We start from the raw sequence: 18,539 nt of genomic DNA, 5'->3' as shown, positions 1-18,539 counted from the left end.
TCAGGACATAAGGTGCCATCTTCTGATTATGTTCCCTAATTGTATAAATTTTCCTTTCTCAACCACCGGTTTGTTTGCAATTGATTGGCACCAGATTGCCGCTGGCAGAACAAGCCCCTTTTTGCTCGGTTACAATGTTCCCATTAAATATCTCTATTGAAGTAGCTCGGTATAATGAAGACAGGTTTTTCAGAAGCATAAAGACAAATTTTGGGGATTCGTACCAAGTTAATCACATCATTGTGAATAGTAAGATGCTTTCAATATAGAGGGAAAGAAAGAGGTAGGGCACCAATCACAAGCATTTTGAGCTCCACGGGACAGAGATATGAGGCAGGGATAATTGACCTGGCCATTTTTTATTGGCATAGTGCTTGCCTGCCCCTGAAGTGCTTCGGTGACACATAGAGCGATAGAAACCGGTTTCCCATCGCTATGCTCTCCAGAGGACTCTGGGATGGTCATTAGTAACATTTTCAGCGTTCTTTTTAGGAGATTCTTTGCGGAGCTATAAATGCCTCTTCCCAAACACTTCAGTTATAGCTTATTCACGGCTGAGATCAGATCTATCACTCTCACTGCCCTAAGAAATAGTACGGAAAGACATTTAAATTATTAGAATTTCAGCTTTATATATGGAGTAAGCCGAGGCAGCGAGAAACAATTCCCTTTCTTGTGTATTGTGACTTGTCTTTCTGTCAGCCTATACTCAGGAAGGCGCCTATTAGAACTTTGCTCAGACAAGATCCCCTTTCGCTTCCTGCCACGTGATCTACAGTCACTTCCTCTTTCTCGGATGGTTTCTGAAGTCTAACTCTCTCCCCAGCGTTGCTGCCTGGGAGCCCAGGCACTGCCCTAACAACAGTTGCTAATGGGCGGAGACTTCGAATGGTCCCCGAGACCAGCTATTCCAGGGTCGTGTACTTGGGGCGCATGCGGCAACCTTTTCTTAGCTCTCGCGATGCTTCGTCTTCCCGGAAGCGCTGGAGGGCCTTGCCTGTTAACGGCGTCGCGATGTGTGGGGACTGTGTGGAGAAGGAATATCCCAACCGGGTGAGCGAGTGGGCGCCGAGAACTTCCCGCCCTCTTGGCCCATGGCCGCCCCTGAGGTTCCTCGTGCCCCCGGCCGGCCATCCCCGAGAGGCCGGGCGCGGGGCGGACTCCGCCGCACTGCCCATTCCGGTGACCCGGTAGCTGTCCTTAGGCACTTGACAGCGAGTGCGGCCTGTGGCCGACCTTTCGCGCTGGTCCCCGCCCTGGCGGCTGACATCAGCCGTCACCCCGCTGCTCTTGAGCTCTAGGGGACAACAAAGGAAACCCCACCACCAACAGCCCGGTCGACAACAGAGGGACACCCCTACCCCCACCCCTGGTCTCATCCTCTAGCTTGATTTAATGAAGTCCGATTTTCTTAGTGATCTCTGATGCTGGAAGGAACCTCTGAGTCGTCTCTTCTAAGCCGGTTTTGCAGATGAGGAAACTAATGCCCAGAGAGGGGCAATCACTTGCCCACGTTCACATTCTAGTTAGTATGAGAGCCAAGACTAGAATTCAGGTTTCCTGGCGGCTACTTTCTTTTAAATCTCTTGTTCCTCTCAGGCGCGAGAGGTTGCGATGTTTGTTTACTCTCGTTCATTCGAGGTATACTTCCTGAACATTTACATGTGTGTAGCTAGATTACTTTTCTAGGCCAAAAAAGTCTACCAAAGAGGAAATAAAAAGCAGCTTACGTGCTAAGGGCTTACAGTTTAGGGGAGTATGTGATTAACAAAAAATGAGCTGTACAGTCCGTAAGTGCTGTTCAAGTTTAGAGAAAGGGGAGAGCAATAGGAGATAGCTCTGTTCTCCCAAAAGAAAGGTGGACTTCAGTTAGAACTTTAAGGGTAGTTGTGACTAGGGTAGAAAAGAAGGAACGGAGGAAAATGAACCTTGGTGTATGTTGAGATGATGGGGTCGGGAGGAATGTAAAAGGAGGTCCCTACAGAGCGTTTGGGGAGCTATGGCAACAGCAGGGTAGGCGTGAGATAAGGAAGACCTCATTTCAAAGAAGAAATTAACGACTCAACCAGTTTAATGTAGGAGAGAAGAAGGGAAGAGCTATAGATGATCTCAGGGTTTTCAGTCTAGGCAACTGGAAATTGGAAGTATCATTACAGAAATTGGAGGCATATGGGAGGAAGAGCCAACTGGAGAAGTGGTCAAATTGTTTTCACCGTGTTTCATTCGAGGTTGAGAATGTAACGTATGAGGAGTCAAGTGAAAATACAAGATTGCAGTTTGGGTGTGAGATTCAAACAGATGAGCCAGCCAAATAAAGGTGTCAAAATAGAAAGGATTTGTTCTCTTAGGAAAAGAATGTGGAGAATCGAGGAGAATCAAGGACTATGCTTTAAGGAATAAATTAGGAAGTGAAAGTAAGTGTAGGGAAGAGTGAAGGATTGAGTGATTGAAAAACCAGGAAAGTGCCTTCATAAGCACTTTTCTCTGTTTGTGTTCTGTTGTAGAATAATTAAAGGGCTGTCAAGAGGAAGAATTAAATTTTTCTTTGGAATTTCAGAAGGCAGATTTAGAAATAATTAGTGGGTAGATGTTATGGGATTGTAGGCTTTGAATCAGATTAAAGAACTTTCTAACAGATTTTCAAAAGTGGAGTGGGTAACCCTTAGAGGAATTGAACTCTTCCTGTTATTGACAATAGAGACTAACCGACCATTTGAAATCTCAAGGATTCTTCCAACTCTGGGATTTTTTTAAGTCATGAGATATTTTTAAGGGCGGTGAGAGCAGAAGCCACTTTGCTTGAGTTTAGCAAAGGAAAGGGTAATAAGATGATGGTTGCAAGTATAGTCCATTCATTCAAAAACTGGCAGAAAGAAATAATGGATTAGCATGTTGGAAAGCTCTAAGTGAAAAATGGGTAGGTAATAAATATATAATTATCTTTGGTTTCATAAAATTTTCTGGAATTTTGTGATAGATGCTTTTCACAGACTAGGAATACACAGTAATGAATTCCTAACAGAGCTCTGGCCTGCTTGCTTGTAGGTTACACTGAGAAATTGAGCTCAAGCGTGAATCAGATGGGAAATGAACCATATTAATTTTCAGAACCCCAATTTTTTTACTCAACTGTGAACCAAATTATTTTTTTTCTTTCAGAAAAGCATTTAGGAAACTGTTTGGAACTAGAACTCAACTGCATTTTCTAAAATTACTGATCAGGCACAAAATTGTAATAAAACATTTTCCACATCAAACTGGAAATGGAACCTGTATTTCATATAGTTCAACTTTCAGCCTTAAACTTCTTAGTAATGCAGCAGCAATGCAAAAATACATCATTAATTTTATATTAATCAGAAGGAAATGATCAGTGTGAATTAGTGGTATGTTTAAATTAGAGATTACATATTTTATATACATCACTTAAAACTAAGCTACTAAAGTTGCTATACTCAAATTATAGCTTAGCATTAAACTATATTTAATTAAATGCTGAGTTTGATATATAATTAGTAAAACAGTTGTATGTAAATGATGCTTTAAAATGATATTCTGCATTTTTAAATGCCTATATTAAAAAGAAAATCTTGTGTCAGTAACTTAACCTTCTTTGTAAGACAGTAAAAAAACAAGAGCAAACTAAACCCAAAGCAAGCAAAACAAAGGAAATAATAAAGATTAGAGAAGAAATTAATGAGACATAAAATAGAAAAACAGTAGGGGAAATAAGCAACACTAAAATTTGGTTCTTTAAAAACTATATTCTCAATTTTTAATTTTAAACATTCCCTGACAAAACATATACACTGTTAAGTTGTACCGTCTGAAATAATAGTTTTCTGGAAAAAGCAAACTGGTCCAATCCTTGTCAAAATAATTGCAGGTTTCTCAAATTTATAAGATTTTATCATAATGTACTGTCATGCTAATTATCATCATAGTATTCAACCATTTCTTCTTGTACACTTGCTTACCTTTACAAATCGTCAACCAGGATTTGTCTGAATCACATTTTCTAAGGGTGTTTAATATTTGACTTTTTTCTTGCCTTCTTGAAACTATTATAGCTTACTATTATTACTGTGGAATTAATTTAGGTTGCATTCTTCTCTTTCCTCCCATTGTGGGAACCTCAAAAGTGTCCCTGAATATTGTATACTTTAACTTACTTTCCCAAATTTGGACATTAATAATCTTGCCTCATCTAATAAAAGAGCCATGACTAGGGGCCGGCCTGGTGGTGCAGCGGTTAAGTGCACACGTTCTGCTTCGGCAGCTCGGGTTCTCCGGTTCGGATCCCGGGTGCGGACATGGCACTACTTGGCAAGCCATGCTGTGGTAGGCATCCCACATATAAAGTAGAGAAAGATGGGCACGGATGTTAGCTCAGGGCCGGTCTTCCTCAGCGAAAGAGGAGGATTGGCAACAGTTGTTAGCTCAGGGCTAATCTTCCTCAAAAAAAAAAAAGGAACCATGACTCACTGCTTTCAAATGACCAGAAAGTATCAGTTTCTTACATACTGTACTTGCATTTTGCCATTTCAAGTACTTATTTCCTTATCTCACAACAGATACGTAGATCTCTTTTCTCTTATCTCAGTATTTCCTTAGAGTTTACATCCTATCTACTTACAAGGTCGGATTAGAGAGGTTAGGCCACATTGTGTAAGGTACCCATGTTTACGGGTTCAGTCTTGTTCAGAGTTCTGTTTACTTGCAACTGGTATTTAGATCTTTATTATTTTGACTGTTTTTCATTCCTTAATATCTTAGAGTCCTTGGTAATCAGCTTTTATAGATTCAAGGCAGTCCCAATTCAAACCCCAGCAGACATTTTTGTAAAAGTTTATAAGATGATTCTAAAGTATATATGGAAATAAAAAGAACGTAGACTCAGTAAGTTATAGGACATAAACTGCCTGATTTAAAGACTTACTATAAAGCTACAGCAATGAAGAGAGTGTGACATTAGTGCAAAGATAAATATACAAATCAAGGGAATAGAATAGTCAAAATGCTGTAAAGCATGAAGGAACATCCTGGGAAAATCTTGATTGAGGTGGTGTTTATATTGGCATATGGTTTGTTCAAAGTCCCTAACCTATACCCTTACAATGTGTGAATTTTATTGTATGTAAAGTGTGCTTCAATAAAGTGGTTTTTTTCAAAGCAAAGCACTTGTTCTTAATAGCTGATTTATACTTTAATCCTAAGCCTTTTTGCCCCGCTTTTAGTAGTTAAGTCGATGTGCCTATGGTTTCGTATCTCCAAACTATATAGTTAGCTTGATTTCCCCCCACCAGAGCTAATCTCTTCCTTAATACATTAGCACTAAGGAGCACTCAGAAGGGAGAGGTTAGCTGTGGTGCTGGGAATCCAGGAAGGCTTCACTGTGGCATCCCTTAAGGTGGGTCTTAATCCCTCCTGATACTTCTTAAGCTCCTTGAAGGCAGAAACGTGACTCATCCTCGAAACCTCCACTGTGCTTTGGTCAGTTTCAGGTACATAGCTGCGTTGGAGAAAGGTTGATTTGAATGGTTTTTAGTGACATTAATTTTTAAAAATATTCTTAAGTTTATTGGTCAGAAATGAGATTGAATTAGATTATTTATAAAATGACTTTTAGTTCAGAGCAGTTATTAGTAAGCCTCTAGCAAAGACTTCCCTTAAGCCAGGAATGGGAATTATTTACAGTTTCTTAGTGATGAAGCAAAACCCTTTCTCTCCTGAAAGGCACCGTGTCACTCTGATGAATTGCAGAGCTTACCTTCTCTGTCTCAAACACATGTATCCTTAAGGACTGACATCTGTAGAGCTGAGGGTTTATTTTTGTTTATTTTGTGGTATCTTTAAGGCTTCAGAAAATGCTATTTCAACAATCAACTGAGCATCATGGTGTACAAGATCATTTCTATCATTGGCTCAATGTTTCCATTTTGATTGAATTTTAATTCTAGTTTTATGATAGACCTCATTTAATATTGTTGGCTGTTATATTTTTCTAGTTTTTCCTTTTCACGTTTTATGTTATTAAAGCTTCATTAAGTTGTTTCTAAATATCCATTTGCATAATCTAAATATCCATTCTTAAACACAGTTGCAGTCCTCAGAGACTTACAGCTCTAGCAGTGCTTCAGTTTGATTTATTGTAAATAATACCTCTAGAAGAAAGCTAGTAATTTCCAAAATGACTTGGTATAGCCTTCAAGCAAGTACATTCTGGCCATGATTTTTGCCTTTAGAGATTTTAAGTCTATTAATCATTTTCACCAAGAATTTTGAAATATAAGAAAAATAAATTCCTATTTTTAATATTTTAGGGTACCATCTGCCTGGAGAATGGATCTTTCTTGCTGAACTTTACAGGCTGTGCAGTATGCAATAAGCGGGATTTTATGCTGATCACAAACAAATCTTTGAAAGAGGAAGATGGAGAAGAAATAGTTACCTATGATCGTAAGTAGGCTTTTTCTTCCCTTGTGAGTTTGTTAGCAGATGTTAGGTTTTGGAAGTTGATATAGTGTAAAGCATTATGAGGCCTATTTCAATGTCACAGTGCAACACATAGTTACTAGTTAGGTTTTTAAGAGGCAAATATAGATAACACCCATTTATCTAGCATTATCAGTTAGTTTTCATAAATGACTTTTGCAGACAACTGAAGGTTATGATTCAGGCACCAATTTTTTTTTGTTTATTTTTAATGCCTTCTGAAACAAGATATAGAGATTTTTTTTTAACTTTAGGGATGTCCATGTGAATTTTCACTTTCTACTAAAGTATATTATAGTAATACTCTCCAACAGTCATTAAAGTGTTTAAGCTGTTTCCCATATACTAAAGGTCACTGGAATGCTATGGTTCTTTTAGTCTTGTTTTTGCTTTTATAGCTTCTTTTGTCTCCTATCTCACTGTCAGTCTGTTGTTTCTTTGTTTCGCTGCTGTAAATATGCTACCTTCATGTGCTGCTCCTCCTCAATGCTGGGAAACCAAATAAATAAACCACGTATAGTAAAAATAAATCAATTCTGAAGTTGGCACTAAGAATTTCTGTGAGCAAATTAAGTATATGTACGCTTTAGGGCCCAGGTATTGTGACAAGTATTTAAACTGTTCACAGTCCCTTTCTATTTGTCTCCTGGTTTTTTGGTATGTTCTGAATATATGAGGAATGAATGTGCAAATAATGATATCTTGAAAGAGGGTATGAAAGACGCTAAGCCTTTAGAATAGAGTCAGACTGTCAAAAAATGTTTTATGTGAGAAGAATCATCTTCTTTGTTTTAGTATATACCCCTTTAAACTCTATTTTGTTCCAGGTAGTAGGGCATCGTGCTTAAGAGCAAGGGCTCTGGAACTGGAATGCTTGGGTTTGAATTCAGGTTCCAACACTTGCTAGCTCGATGGTCTTCCTAGCTACTTAACCACAGTGCACCCGTGTTTCCTTATCCCTAAAAAGGTGGTAACAATAGTGTGCACCTCATTGGGGTTTTGAGAAGATTAAGTGAATGAATAGATTAAAAGTATTTAAAACATTATCTGGCATGCAGTAAGCACTCAATAAATTATAGTTATTATCATATTGTTTGCACTAGATTCTTTTGTTTTTTATTGTTTATAGTAGCATAATTTCTATCATTCCTGAGAAGAAAAGCTTTTACATAGTTAGCTAGGTCCAGCTAGTTTAAAAACACACTTACATATCTGTTAATTGATTACCTTAGAGAACTTTCAATGGTAATTAATATATGCACTTAAGTCTCTGAGTTCAGGCCCTTAATTATGTAGTGTTGCTATATAACAGATTCTGGATTTCTTATCCAGGTAGATATTATAATGGATTTCTTTGCTGTGTTAAATATGACAGGATTAAGATTCTTTTAAAGCAATATCAAGCTGAGAATATAAATTTTATTGTCTTAAGACACCTTCCAAGGCTTAACTGTTTAATTATCTCTCTGTTTTGGCAGATCTCTGTAAGAATTGTCATCACGTGGTAGCCAGGCATGAGTATACATTCAGTATCATGGATGAATTTCAGGTGAATATATAAATATGGGTATGTTATTGTGGGGAGGGGGATAGTAAAAGTACCCCTGAAAGTCTAGATGTAGTTTTCATAAATGAAGTACTAGTGGCTGTGAGAGGAGACCAGCACTCTCTTCTCCTTGTGTGAGTTGAGAGAGACATAGATGTGGGTGGATCTGTTCCAGCCTGTCTTCACAAGAGTCGCAAATCAAAATGCATTCCTTACAAATGATGTCTCAATCCCATCATTTTTGTTTATAAAGAACCGCTCATTATGGCTTCTTATGAGGTTACCGTTGTGCCCTTTTCTTCTCTACTCAGTTATGTGGTTGCACAATTGTTGGCTTTAAGTGTTGGCCTGCACACTGCCATCATACTTACTGGTCATGGAAATTGTGATAAGGAGGTTATCTTTGTTCTCCCTAGTAGGCATGTGTAGTTGAGCAACTCTGTAGTCTCAATTGTAGTAAGACATTTTATTATTATTTGTTAAGTAAAATGGCAAGATGGATGTATCAAGGCTGGAAGAGAGAAGCTGAACCACTTGGGATTTAGTATAAGGATTAGTCCTCATACAATTGTGAGAGCATGTGAAGAATTCTACAAAAGGCTGTTGTGGGCCTGAAATTGCTGAAGATTCACAGATCTGATGCTCAGAAAGAAAAGCTGGACAGTGAAGGAGAGCCAGGGACAAACAGGAAACCAGAAGGACACGCTGGAACCTGCGTCTGTCCCTCACTGCCTCTGTTTTCAAGTCTTCAGATTGAGTTACTTATTTAGCGTGAACTCCATGTTCATCCATAAGATATAAATATCAGGTTAGAGCTTTTAATAGGCAAGGGAATTTTTTTTTAAATCCTTCAAATTTTGGTAGTACTATAATTAGGAAAAAAATCTTCCATAACAGAAGCTTATAAAATAGCATATTTTTTGTACCACTTTTGTTCATCCTTATTTTAGTGTGGAAGAAAATACTTAGTTACCCGTCAGAATCTGGTCTAATATGTTGTGGTTAATCTAAACAACATCTTTTTTTTTTTTTAAAGATTTTGTTTTTCCTTCTGCTCCCCAAAGCTCCCCAGTACATAGTTGTATATTCTAGTTGTAGGTCCTTCTAGTTGTGGCATGTAGGACGCCACCTCAGCATGGCCTGACGAGTGGTGCCATATCCGTGCCCAGGATCTGAACCGGTGACCGGCAAAACCCTGGGCCACCGAAGTGGAGCTCGTGAACTTAACCACTTGGCCACGGGGCCGGCCCCTGGACAATATCTTGACCATATCTCCTCAGCATCCAAAAATTATGCCTCAAAAAATATTTATATGGGGCTGGCCGTGTGGCTGAGTGGTTAAGTTCGTGTACTCCGCTTCAGCAGCCCAGGGTTTCGCCAGTTCAGATCCCGGGTGCAGACGTGACACTGCTCATCAAGCCATGCTGAGGCAGCGTCCCATATAACACAACCAAAGGCACTCACAACTAGAATATACAACTGTGTACCAGGGAGCTTTGCGGGGGAGAAGAAAAAAAAAATTGGCAACAGTTGTTAGCTCAGGTGCCAATCTTTAAAAAAAAAGAGGAAAGGGGCCTGCCCAGTGGCACAGCGGTTAAGTTCGCACGTTCCACTTCGGCGGCCCAGGGTTTGTGGTTCTGATCCTGGGTGCAGACATGGCACTTCTTGGCAAGCCATGCTGTAGTAGGCGTCCCACATACAAAGTAGAGGAAGATGGGCACGGATGTTAGCTCAGGGCCAGTCTTCCTCAGAAAAAAGAGGAGGATTGGCGGCAGCTGTTAGTTCAGGGCTAGTCTTCCTCAAAATAAATAAATAAATAAAAGACAAAAATATTTATATGATATATGTAACTTAAGGCAGAATCAAGATTTCAGTGAATGGTGGCCAAATAGGAGAATGAGCATCTCATGGGCTTAAAGGAGCAGTTCTATCCTTTTATGAGAGAAAAGAAGTGCTTATAGCTGTTTTCCTGTAGCTCCTGTGAGCTGAGTCTCTAAATGGATATTGAGATTGCCTCTTTATGCCCTAATTGAGCCATTATATGTCACTGCCATGAGACCAAAGTCTAGCTGATGTTCCGTTATAGCTGAACACACATATTTTCAGAGCTCCCCTAGAAATTACTCTAGGGTGGAAAGAAGAAAAAGGAAGATGGTTTATAGTCACAATGCCTGGACGGTGTGAAATTCTCTTGGAAAGAACTCTTAAACTGGACTCTCTATCTCCACTCTTCCCTCTCCCAACATCTGCTTCCCCCTACCCAAACATATTCTATATTCTGACATCAGACTATTATTTTTTTGAAATGATGCTTTCAGACTACCTGATTAGCCTTTCCATAGCTCACCTTTAGCTGTAGTATGATATCCAAACTCCCCATCCCAAGGTTTTCACTGGGCTGCCCAGCTTCCCTCTCTCTTATTTCCCACTGCTCTCCTCGTGTACACCAGACACAGCATTGACTTTAGACTTTCTTCCTTCCCTCCTGTTATCAAGGAAGATTTTTATTTCCTCCTCTCTAAGGCTACTTCTACTGCATTTCCTCAGGAATCTCATGTTATCTTCTCTCTTTCTAGCATCCTCTTGTTCTCCATGGGATTTAAAACAGTGTTTACATTAAATATACTTAGTTCTTCTTTATTTGTTAAAAATAAATTAAAATCCTTCCATTTCACTCAGCCACCTCTTTGGTTCACCCTCTTATCATCTCTGGCCTTCCTCTTGCTTCTTGACCTGAGTAGGTCTTTCTCTCTTTCCCCTATTTCCCTGTGCTCCTCTTAACCACCGACAATCTGGTTTTCATGTTCACTTTACTGAAAGTATTCTCCTGTAGGTTTCCTGTAATGTAGCCAAGTTCTGTGACCTCGCCTCAGTTCTTACCTCTTTTGACATCTCTCCTGGATCTGGTTTTGTTAACCATTGTTGTCTTCGAAGCATCTCTTCCCTGGTGGTCCATAGTGCTAGACTTTTTTCTTTCTTCTTAAATCATTTTGACCGCTGCTCTGCTTCTTCTCTGGCTTCCTTTCCTGCTTTGCCCTAACTCATTTTCCCCTGGGCTTTGGTCTCTGGTCTGGAACCTTCTCTGTACTCCTCAAATAGTGGGCACACACAGTCAGTCTCAGTTGAAACCTATCAGATATCTTCCAGATCTCGTTCTCTAACCCTAACACCCTTCCTGCCCTCCTTTTTTCCTTTGTTTCTCTTGTTTTTTGGCTCCACTGCCACACCTCCTGTCAAGGACCAGACCCACTCAAACCTAAATTACTGCAGCAGCCTCCACACTGTAGTTCTCACACTGCCCTTAGATCAGTCTCCCTTAAACACAGCATCCTGTCGCTCCTCTGCTACTCCATGTACAATATGCTTGCTCTTTTCCATATCACCGTCCTTATTCATGCCTTTTCCTTGACTTAAATTCTCGTTTCTCTTTACTTGTCCCTCAAGCCAACTAAATCTTACCTCTTTCAAGCTGACCTTAAATTCTATTTCCTTTTTGCTCTCGAGAGTCCTGCCCACACTGCTTTGTCCCTTTTCTGCACTCTTCTTGTACCTATAGCAGGCCCTGACTCCTGTGAATAGCCACTTGGGAACTTCCGTCTCAGCATGATGACCACAGGAACTCTTCAGTTCTCAGCTGCTATGGCTTACTTCCTCATCCCCGCCCAACTCCAGCCCCCATCTTATTCCTGCAATAGTTAAGTTCAAGGTCGGGTACCCACCATTGGTAATGTTTTGGTTTGGTTTGGTTTATTTTATTTTTTATTTTTTTTAACTTTTTATTAAGATTATGATAGTTTACAACCTTGTGAAATTTCAGTTGTACATTATTGTTAGGCATGTTGTAGGTGCACCACTTCACCCTTTGTGCCCTCTCCCACCCCGCCCTTTCCCCTGGTAACCACCAATCAGTTCTTTGTGTCTCTAAGTTTAACTTCCACCTATGAGTGGAGTCATACAGAGTTCGTCTTTCTCTATCTGGCTTATTTCACTTAACATAATACCCTCAAGGTCCATCCATGTTGTTGTGAATGGGATGATTTTATCCTTTTTTATGGCTGAGTAGTATTCCATTGTATATATATACACCATATCTTCTTTATCCAATCATCACTTGATGGGCACCTAGGTTGCTTCCACATCTTGGCTATTGTGTATAATGCTGCGATGAACATAGGGATGCATGGGACTTTTGGAATTGCTGATTTCAAGTTCTTTGGATAGATACCCAGTAGTGGGATGGATGGGTCATAAGGTATTTCTATTTTTAATTTTTTGAGAAATCTCCATACTGTTTTCCATAGTGGCTGCACTAGTTTGCATTCCCACCAACAGTGTATGAGGATTCCTTTTTCTCCACAACCTCTCCAACATTTGTCACTTTTTGTTTTGGTTATTTTTGCCATTCTAACAGGTGTAAGGTGATATCTTAGTGTAGTTTTGATTTGCATTTCCCTGATGATTAGTGATGATGGGCATCTTTTCATGTGTCTATTGGCCATCCGTATATCTTCTTTGGAGAAATGTCTGTTCATGTCCCCTGCCCATTTTCTTTTTCATTAAGGTTATGAAAGTTAACATCCTTGTGAAATTACAGTTGTACATCATTATTAGTCATGTTGTAGGTACACCACTTCACCCCTAGTGCCCTACCCTCACCCCCCTTTCCCCTGGCAACCACCAATCAGTTCTCTGTGTCCATATGTCAACTACCACCTATGAGTGGAGTCATACAGAGTTCGTCTTTCTCTATCTGGCTTATTTCACTCAACGTAACACCCTCAAGGTCTATCCATGTTGTTGTGAATGGGACGACTTTGTCCTTTTTTATGGCTGAGTAGTATTCCATTGTATATATATACCACATCTTCTTTATCCAATTATCAGTTGCTGGGCACTTAGGTTGGTTCCATGACTTGGCTATTGTGAATAATGCTGCAATGAACATAGGGGTGCATGAAACTTTTGGAATTGCTGATTTCAGGTTCTTAGGATAGATACCCAGTAGTGGGATGGCTGGGTCATAAGGTATTTCTATTCTTAACTTTTTGAGGAATCTGCATACTGTTTTCCATAGTGGCTGCACCAGTTTGCATTCCCACCAACAGTGTATGAGGGTTCCCTTTCCTCCACAGCCTCTCCAACATTTGTCACTCTTGGTTTTGGATATTTTTGCCATTCTAACAGGTGTAAGGTGATATCTTAGTGTAGTTTTGATTTGCATTTCCCTGATGATTAGTGATGATGAGCATCTCTTCATGTGTCTATTGGCCATCCATATATCTTCTTTGGAGAAATGTCTGTTCATGTCCCCTGCCCATTTTGTAATTGGGTTGTTTGATTTTTTATTGTTGAGTTGTGTGAGTTCTTTGTATATTATGGAGATTAACCCTTTGTCAGATAAATAACTTGTGAATATTTTTTCCCAATTAGTGGACTGTTTTTTTGTTTCAATCCTGTTTTCCCTTGCCTTGAAGAAGCTCTTTAGTCTGATGAAGTCCCAATTGTTTATTCTTTCTATTGTTTCCCTCATGTGAGGGGTTATGGTGTCCGAAAAGATTCTTTTGAAGCTGATGTCAAAGAGTGTTCTGCCGATAGTCTCTTCTAGAAGACTTATTGTTTCAGGCCTAATCTTTAGGTCTTTGATCCATTTTGAGTTTATTTTAGTAAATGGTGAAAAAGAATGGTTGATTTTCATTCTTTTACATGTGGCTGTCCAGTTTTCCCAGCACCATTTGTTGAAGAGACTTTCTTTCCTCCATTGTAGGCCCTCAGCTCCTTTGTCAAAGATTAGTTGTCCATAGTGGTTTGGTTTATTTTAAATGTCTCAGGGGAAATTTAAATATAATCAGAAGTAGGCAGAATAGTGTATTAACCTCCACTACCCAGCTTCAATTTGCTTTATTTGTACCTTACCATTCCCACGTTTCCCACAGGATTATTTTGAAGCAAAACCCAAACATATCACTATGTCTATAAATATTTGAGTAGGTATCTCTAAAAGATAAGGATTCTGTTTGTAAAACAAACACAATACCATTGTTAAACAAAATAAGGTTTTCTGATGACAGGAGTAGAGGGGAAAGTAGAGACAAGTACAGAGTTTAAATGGAAAATACATTACAAATTATTGCAGGGATCCTTTAGTTTTTGTATCTCCCTAAAAGCCATTAAAAGGACTCTGTGTGTGCCTCAGACTGCTTTGTTCCTCTGTGGACCAGGGAAGGAGAGGACTTGGGTCAGGATTAGCAGGTAGAAATAAAGGAAAAGGGCCAAGGGGCGCTCAGAATGAAACAAAGGATCTGGTCTGACCCGTAGGTGACCTGCCCCTCCATCCTTCCCACTAATCTCTCTCTTTAGGCTTCTTGGTAGGCTTCGCACAGGTGGAGCCCTTCGGGGTCTCCATGAGAGACTGGGGGGGATTTTTATTCTCCCAACTTGACTGGTTTTGGCAAAAGGTGTCTTAAGTCCCCCATATTCCTGGCAGCACTGGGAGATGTGTTCCTGGCATCCCCAGTTAGAATTCTAGACATATTTTCCCACAGAAGCACTGCTATATATGGTTAGATTCTATAGCACTTGTTCAATGTAAGTTTAAAAGACCCCCTGGATTTCCCTGGGAATCTAACTGCCCTATGCAACATTACTTCTCTGGGAAACTGCTTTTGAATTCCAAACAATTGACCTACAGTGAAATCTGGATTCCAGACTGCCTATAAATTGAAGATTAGAGGTGTAATCAGTCTTACTGATTTAATAATCAGTAAGATTTATAATCTTTATAATTTTTAACCTTTCCAGATTATACTATGTTTTAGATTTTTTCTTTCTCCCGAGTTAGAGCATAAGTTTTGCAAGGTCAGACCTTGCCCTTGCCCTCTCTCATGTCTGCCAGTCACCTAGCACGTTGCAGAGAGTTTGAGCACTTAATAAAAACTTGTCAATGGATAGATTGGTTGAAAACTCAGTTATTTGTCTAGCTTCACACATTTTCCTATTTTGGCTTTATTACTTTTTTCTTCTGCATTTCCAGTGAGAGGTTTGACATCCTACTAGTAAGTCTGGTGAATGAAAGCAGAAGTATTTGAGAGCAGTAAAAGACCTTGGAGAGAATGGAGTTTTATTTCATTTTTAATTCATGAGACGTGTATTTGTTTACTGAGCTCTAGCCTCTGTTTATTCCTACTGTGTGTGTAGAGTAGAATTTAAAATTAAGTGTGGTCTTAATTTTTGAAGCAATCTTTCCACTGCCGCTAAAGTCCCTGCCGAACTCACTGTTGGAAATGGAAAGTCATTGTTCTCTGAGACCCTCTCTGCAGTGACTGTCCAGGCCCATGAAACACAAACTGCCTCAAGTGATCAAGTTCCAGACAGCAGCACTCTCAATGTCAGGTGTGGAAGTACTAATAGATTTCACACGGATGTTTGTTTTCTAAAGAAGATAAAAGGTTTTTAAGCAAAAGTTTTAAAAGAAATATATTTGTGTAGTTTATGACCATATTAAATATTCTAGAAAGGGACAGCTATAAGAATAGGACTTTGCCCTAAGGATTTTTACCTAAAACAAAATCCCTTATGTCACCAGTCTGGACATTTAAGCCCAAGGAATATAAAACTTCTTAAATAAATCCAATTCCAGACAACTAGCTATCTAAATATGAGGCATGACATACTAGTGGGTTTAACACAATTGTTTTTTTTCCCTGGAGTAGATAAAAGTAACTTTTTTGATTTGAGAATTTTCTCCCTTTTTTGTTGTTTTTAAAATCATTTCTATTGCATATTAGTGTAAAATATCCTAGAAAGGAACAACTCTGAGAACAGGAATTTGTCCTTAGGGACTGTGCTCAAATTGCCTCATTACTTTAGATAGCAGCACTAAGCCCAATATGTGTGGTGGCTTTTTTTTCTTTTTTTGGTGAGCAAGATTCACCCTGAGCTAACATCTGTGCCAGTCTTCCTCTCTTTTCTATGTGGGACGCCACCACAGCATGGCTTGATGAGCGGTGTGTAGGTCCATGCCCAGGATGTGAACCTGCAAACCCTGGGCCGGCCACCAAAGCAGAGCGAGCAAACTTAACCACTCTGTCACCAGGCTGGCCCTAATATGTCTGTTTTTTAAGTCCAAGAAATTGCAAGTCATTTCCAAGATGACGTTCTTGTATACATAGTAAACAGAGCATCAGCATGTGGTAAATTTATATAAACAAAAAGCTCTGGGATACACAGAATAAACCTAAGACATTACTGATAGGTGTTGAAGAAATTGATCTATTGTACAGAAAGAATATCCATGACAATTTGTAGAGAACAACTTTACCAGAGTAAGTTATGCAGTATCTTCTTCCCTGTTCCTCAAGATAATTATGCACTTTGTCTTGTTCTAGGAGTATACCATGCTGTGTCTGTTATGTGGCAAAGCCGAAGATACTATCAGTATTCTCCCTGATGACCCCCGACAAATGACTCTGTTATTCTAAGGATCTTTCTGCAATTCTGTTGTAGCTATGTTGTGTTGGCTTACAATACAGCAAGCCTGATGGTTTGTCTTACTTAGTTTATAATGGAAATTATTTGCTTTTTTTTTTAAAGATTTTATTTTTCCTTTTTCTCCCCAAAGTCTGTATATTTTTAGTTGTGGGTCCTTCTAGCTGTGGCATGATGTAGGACCCCGCCCCAGCATGGCCTGATGAGCGGTGCCATGTCTGCGCCCAGGATCTGAACTGGTGAAACCCTGGGCTGCCAAAGTGGAGTGCACAAACCCAACCAGTCGGCTGAGGGCCAGCCCCTGCATTTTTTTCTTGCTTAAACTTACCTATTCTTTGACAGAAAAAGTATTTTAAGGGATTGCTGTTCTCTAGAGCTGAGCTCTTCTGCTAAAGTTCCCAGTTCACATTAGTGCAGCCAGAATGAAGTGTCTTTGTGAGCAGTTATGTGGCTAAAAAATAACTAGAATGGGAGCGCACCTGCTGGCCAGATCTTGGTTCCAATAAAAGGAACCAGGGCTCACTGGAGAAATGACTGATTCTAGGACTGGGGCAGTAAATAAACAAGATAAGCTTGGAGTATATTGCTTCACAAAAAAAAGGAAGTGCTCAAAAGGAAGATCACAATGATTGGGAATACATCAAAGGAACAGAAGAGCCGACCGAAGGAGCTCCCAGTGATCAAAGCTGGAACAATTTGAAGAACAAAATAAAGTACCATTGGATTGTAACCCCAACTATAAAATAAATATCCATGAGTCCATACTGATATAAATAAATGATTGAATAAATGAATACATAAATTGGAGAGAATAGACAAATCTTGCATGCAAGAGAATTTCAAATAATATTTGTAGGTACTCTGCATTCATTAAGTGTGGGTCATGCATAGTGACTTCCTTCCAAAGAGTATAGTATGGAAAGGAGGAAAAGTAACTTTACAGTGGAGAAACCTGGTGAACACTCGCCACGTGATCAAGATTAACGTTATTGATGATAAGCCACCTTGATAGCATGTACGCTTGGTAGGATGCGGTGAGAGGGCACTTGATCTTTGTGGTCCTCCTCCCCAAAAACCCATACCCCGGTCTAATGATGAGAAAAACATCACACAAATCCCAACTGAGGAAAATGCCTGAGCAGTTCTCCTCAGAACTGTCAAGGTCATCCAAGACAAGCCTGAGAAGCTCCTACAGCCAAAAAGAGCCTAAGGAGACATGACTGTAATGTAATGTGGTGTCCTGAGGGGGAGCCTGTACCGGGAAAAGGACGTCTGGTAAAAACTAGGGAGATATGAATGAAGTGTGGACTTTAGTTCATATAAATAAGGACAACGGTTTCAGCTGCTCCAAAGAGATCTGGAATATCTTACCTTGCATAGTGGAAAGCACACTGGCTTGGTGTTGTGAACCCTGGCAGTTAGGCCTCTGTGCCATTTGGTAGCAGTATAACCATTAAGCAAAGTGTTGCTCTGGACTTTATTGCCCCCTTTCTATAAAACTGGGCTAGAAAAAGTTCATGTTATACTTCCTTCACAGTATCGTTAGAAGGTCCACATCAATAATGAATGTAAATGCTTTGGAAGCATGTAAAGTACTAGATACAATAAGCTGGTTTCAGTTAGTTTTTCTCATTCTGAGACCAAAACTTAAAGGGTCAGGCATTAGAAACAAAATGTTTCCTATTCATATCTAAGAAACTTGGACATTCTGAATGAAGGCTTTGCTTATAAGAAAAAAAAGTGAGCAAAGTGTTCGTTATTGATATCATGGGAAAGCTTGGTTGTATAACAAGAATAATGATAGCTGAGGTTTATTAAGTACTTACTCTGTGTGCCAAGGCTTTTTAAGCACTTACTTAATCCTCACTAATGACCCATGAGGTAGGTACTATTGTTATCCCAGTTTTAGAGCTAAGGAAACAAAGGCACAGAGAAGTTAAGTAACTTACTCAAGGTCCCACAGCTAGTACAGCAGCTCCCTCTCAACAACAGTGTCCAGTACACATGAAGCTTA

The 18,539-nt window shown here is 39.6% G+C and overlaps 1 protein-coding gene across 3 annotated transcripts; it reads left to right on the top strand.

Moving 5' to 3' along the window:
- Window positions 1-870: 870 nt before the first annotated feature.
- Window positions 871-16,598, top strand: LOC124233744 (protein Churchill). 3 transcript variants are annotated; one of them, XM_046650910.1, is made up of 4 exons: window positions 871-1,053; window positions 6,324-6,459; window positions 7,974-8,044; window positions 15,275-15,961. In XM_046650910.1, the coding sequence occupies exons 1-4, from the start codon at window positions 889-891 to the stop codon at window positions 15,293-15,295; spliced, it is 393 nt and encodes a 130-aa protein (XP_046506866.1). In that variant the 5' UTR covers window positions 871-888; the 3' UTR covers window positions 15,296-15,961. The 3 variants fall into 3 exon arrangements, with proteins under 3 accessions (XP_046506866.1, XP_046506867.1, XP_046506865.1); XM_046650911.1 differs by lacking the exon at window positions 15,275-15,961 and adding an exon at window positions 8,526-9,021 and having other exon boundaries at window positions 873-1,053; XM_046650909.1 differs by lacking the exon at window positions 15,275-15,961 and adding an exon at window positions 16,426-16,598 and having other exon boundaries at window positions 874-1,053.
- Window positions 16,599-18,539: the final 1,941 nt, after the last annotated feature.

The sequence above is a fragment of the Equus quagga genome, unplaced genomic scaffold, assembly GCF_021613505.1.
Source record: "Equus quagga isolate Etosha38 unplaced genomic scaffold, UCLA_HA_Equagga_1.0 220_RagTag, whole genome shotgun sequence".
Taxonomy (NCBI): domain Eukaryota; kingdom Metazoa; phylum Chordata; class Mammalia; order Perissodactyla; family Equidae; genus Equus; species Equus quagga.
The sequence above is the reverse complement of the archived record's forward strand: the minus strand, read 5'-3'. Positions and strand labels throughout refer to the sequence as shown.

Bases quoted from the DNA above. Each gene is read 5' to 3' on its own strand.
- LOC124233744 (XM_046650909.1), top strand. From the start codon at position 889: ATGGTCCCCGAGACCAGCTATTCCAGGGTCGTGTACTTGGGGCGCATG. The intron at 6,460-7,973 runs GTAAGTAGGCTT...CTGTTTTGGCAG, and splicing joins AGAAATAGTTACCTATGATC to ATCTCTGTAAGAATTGTCAT. The intron at 8,045-16,425 runs GTGAATATATAA...GTCTTGTTCTAG, and splicing joins GTATCATGGATGAATTTCAG to GAGTATACCATGCTGTGTCT.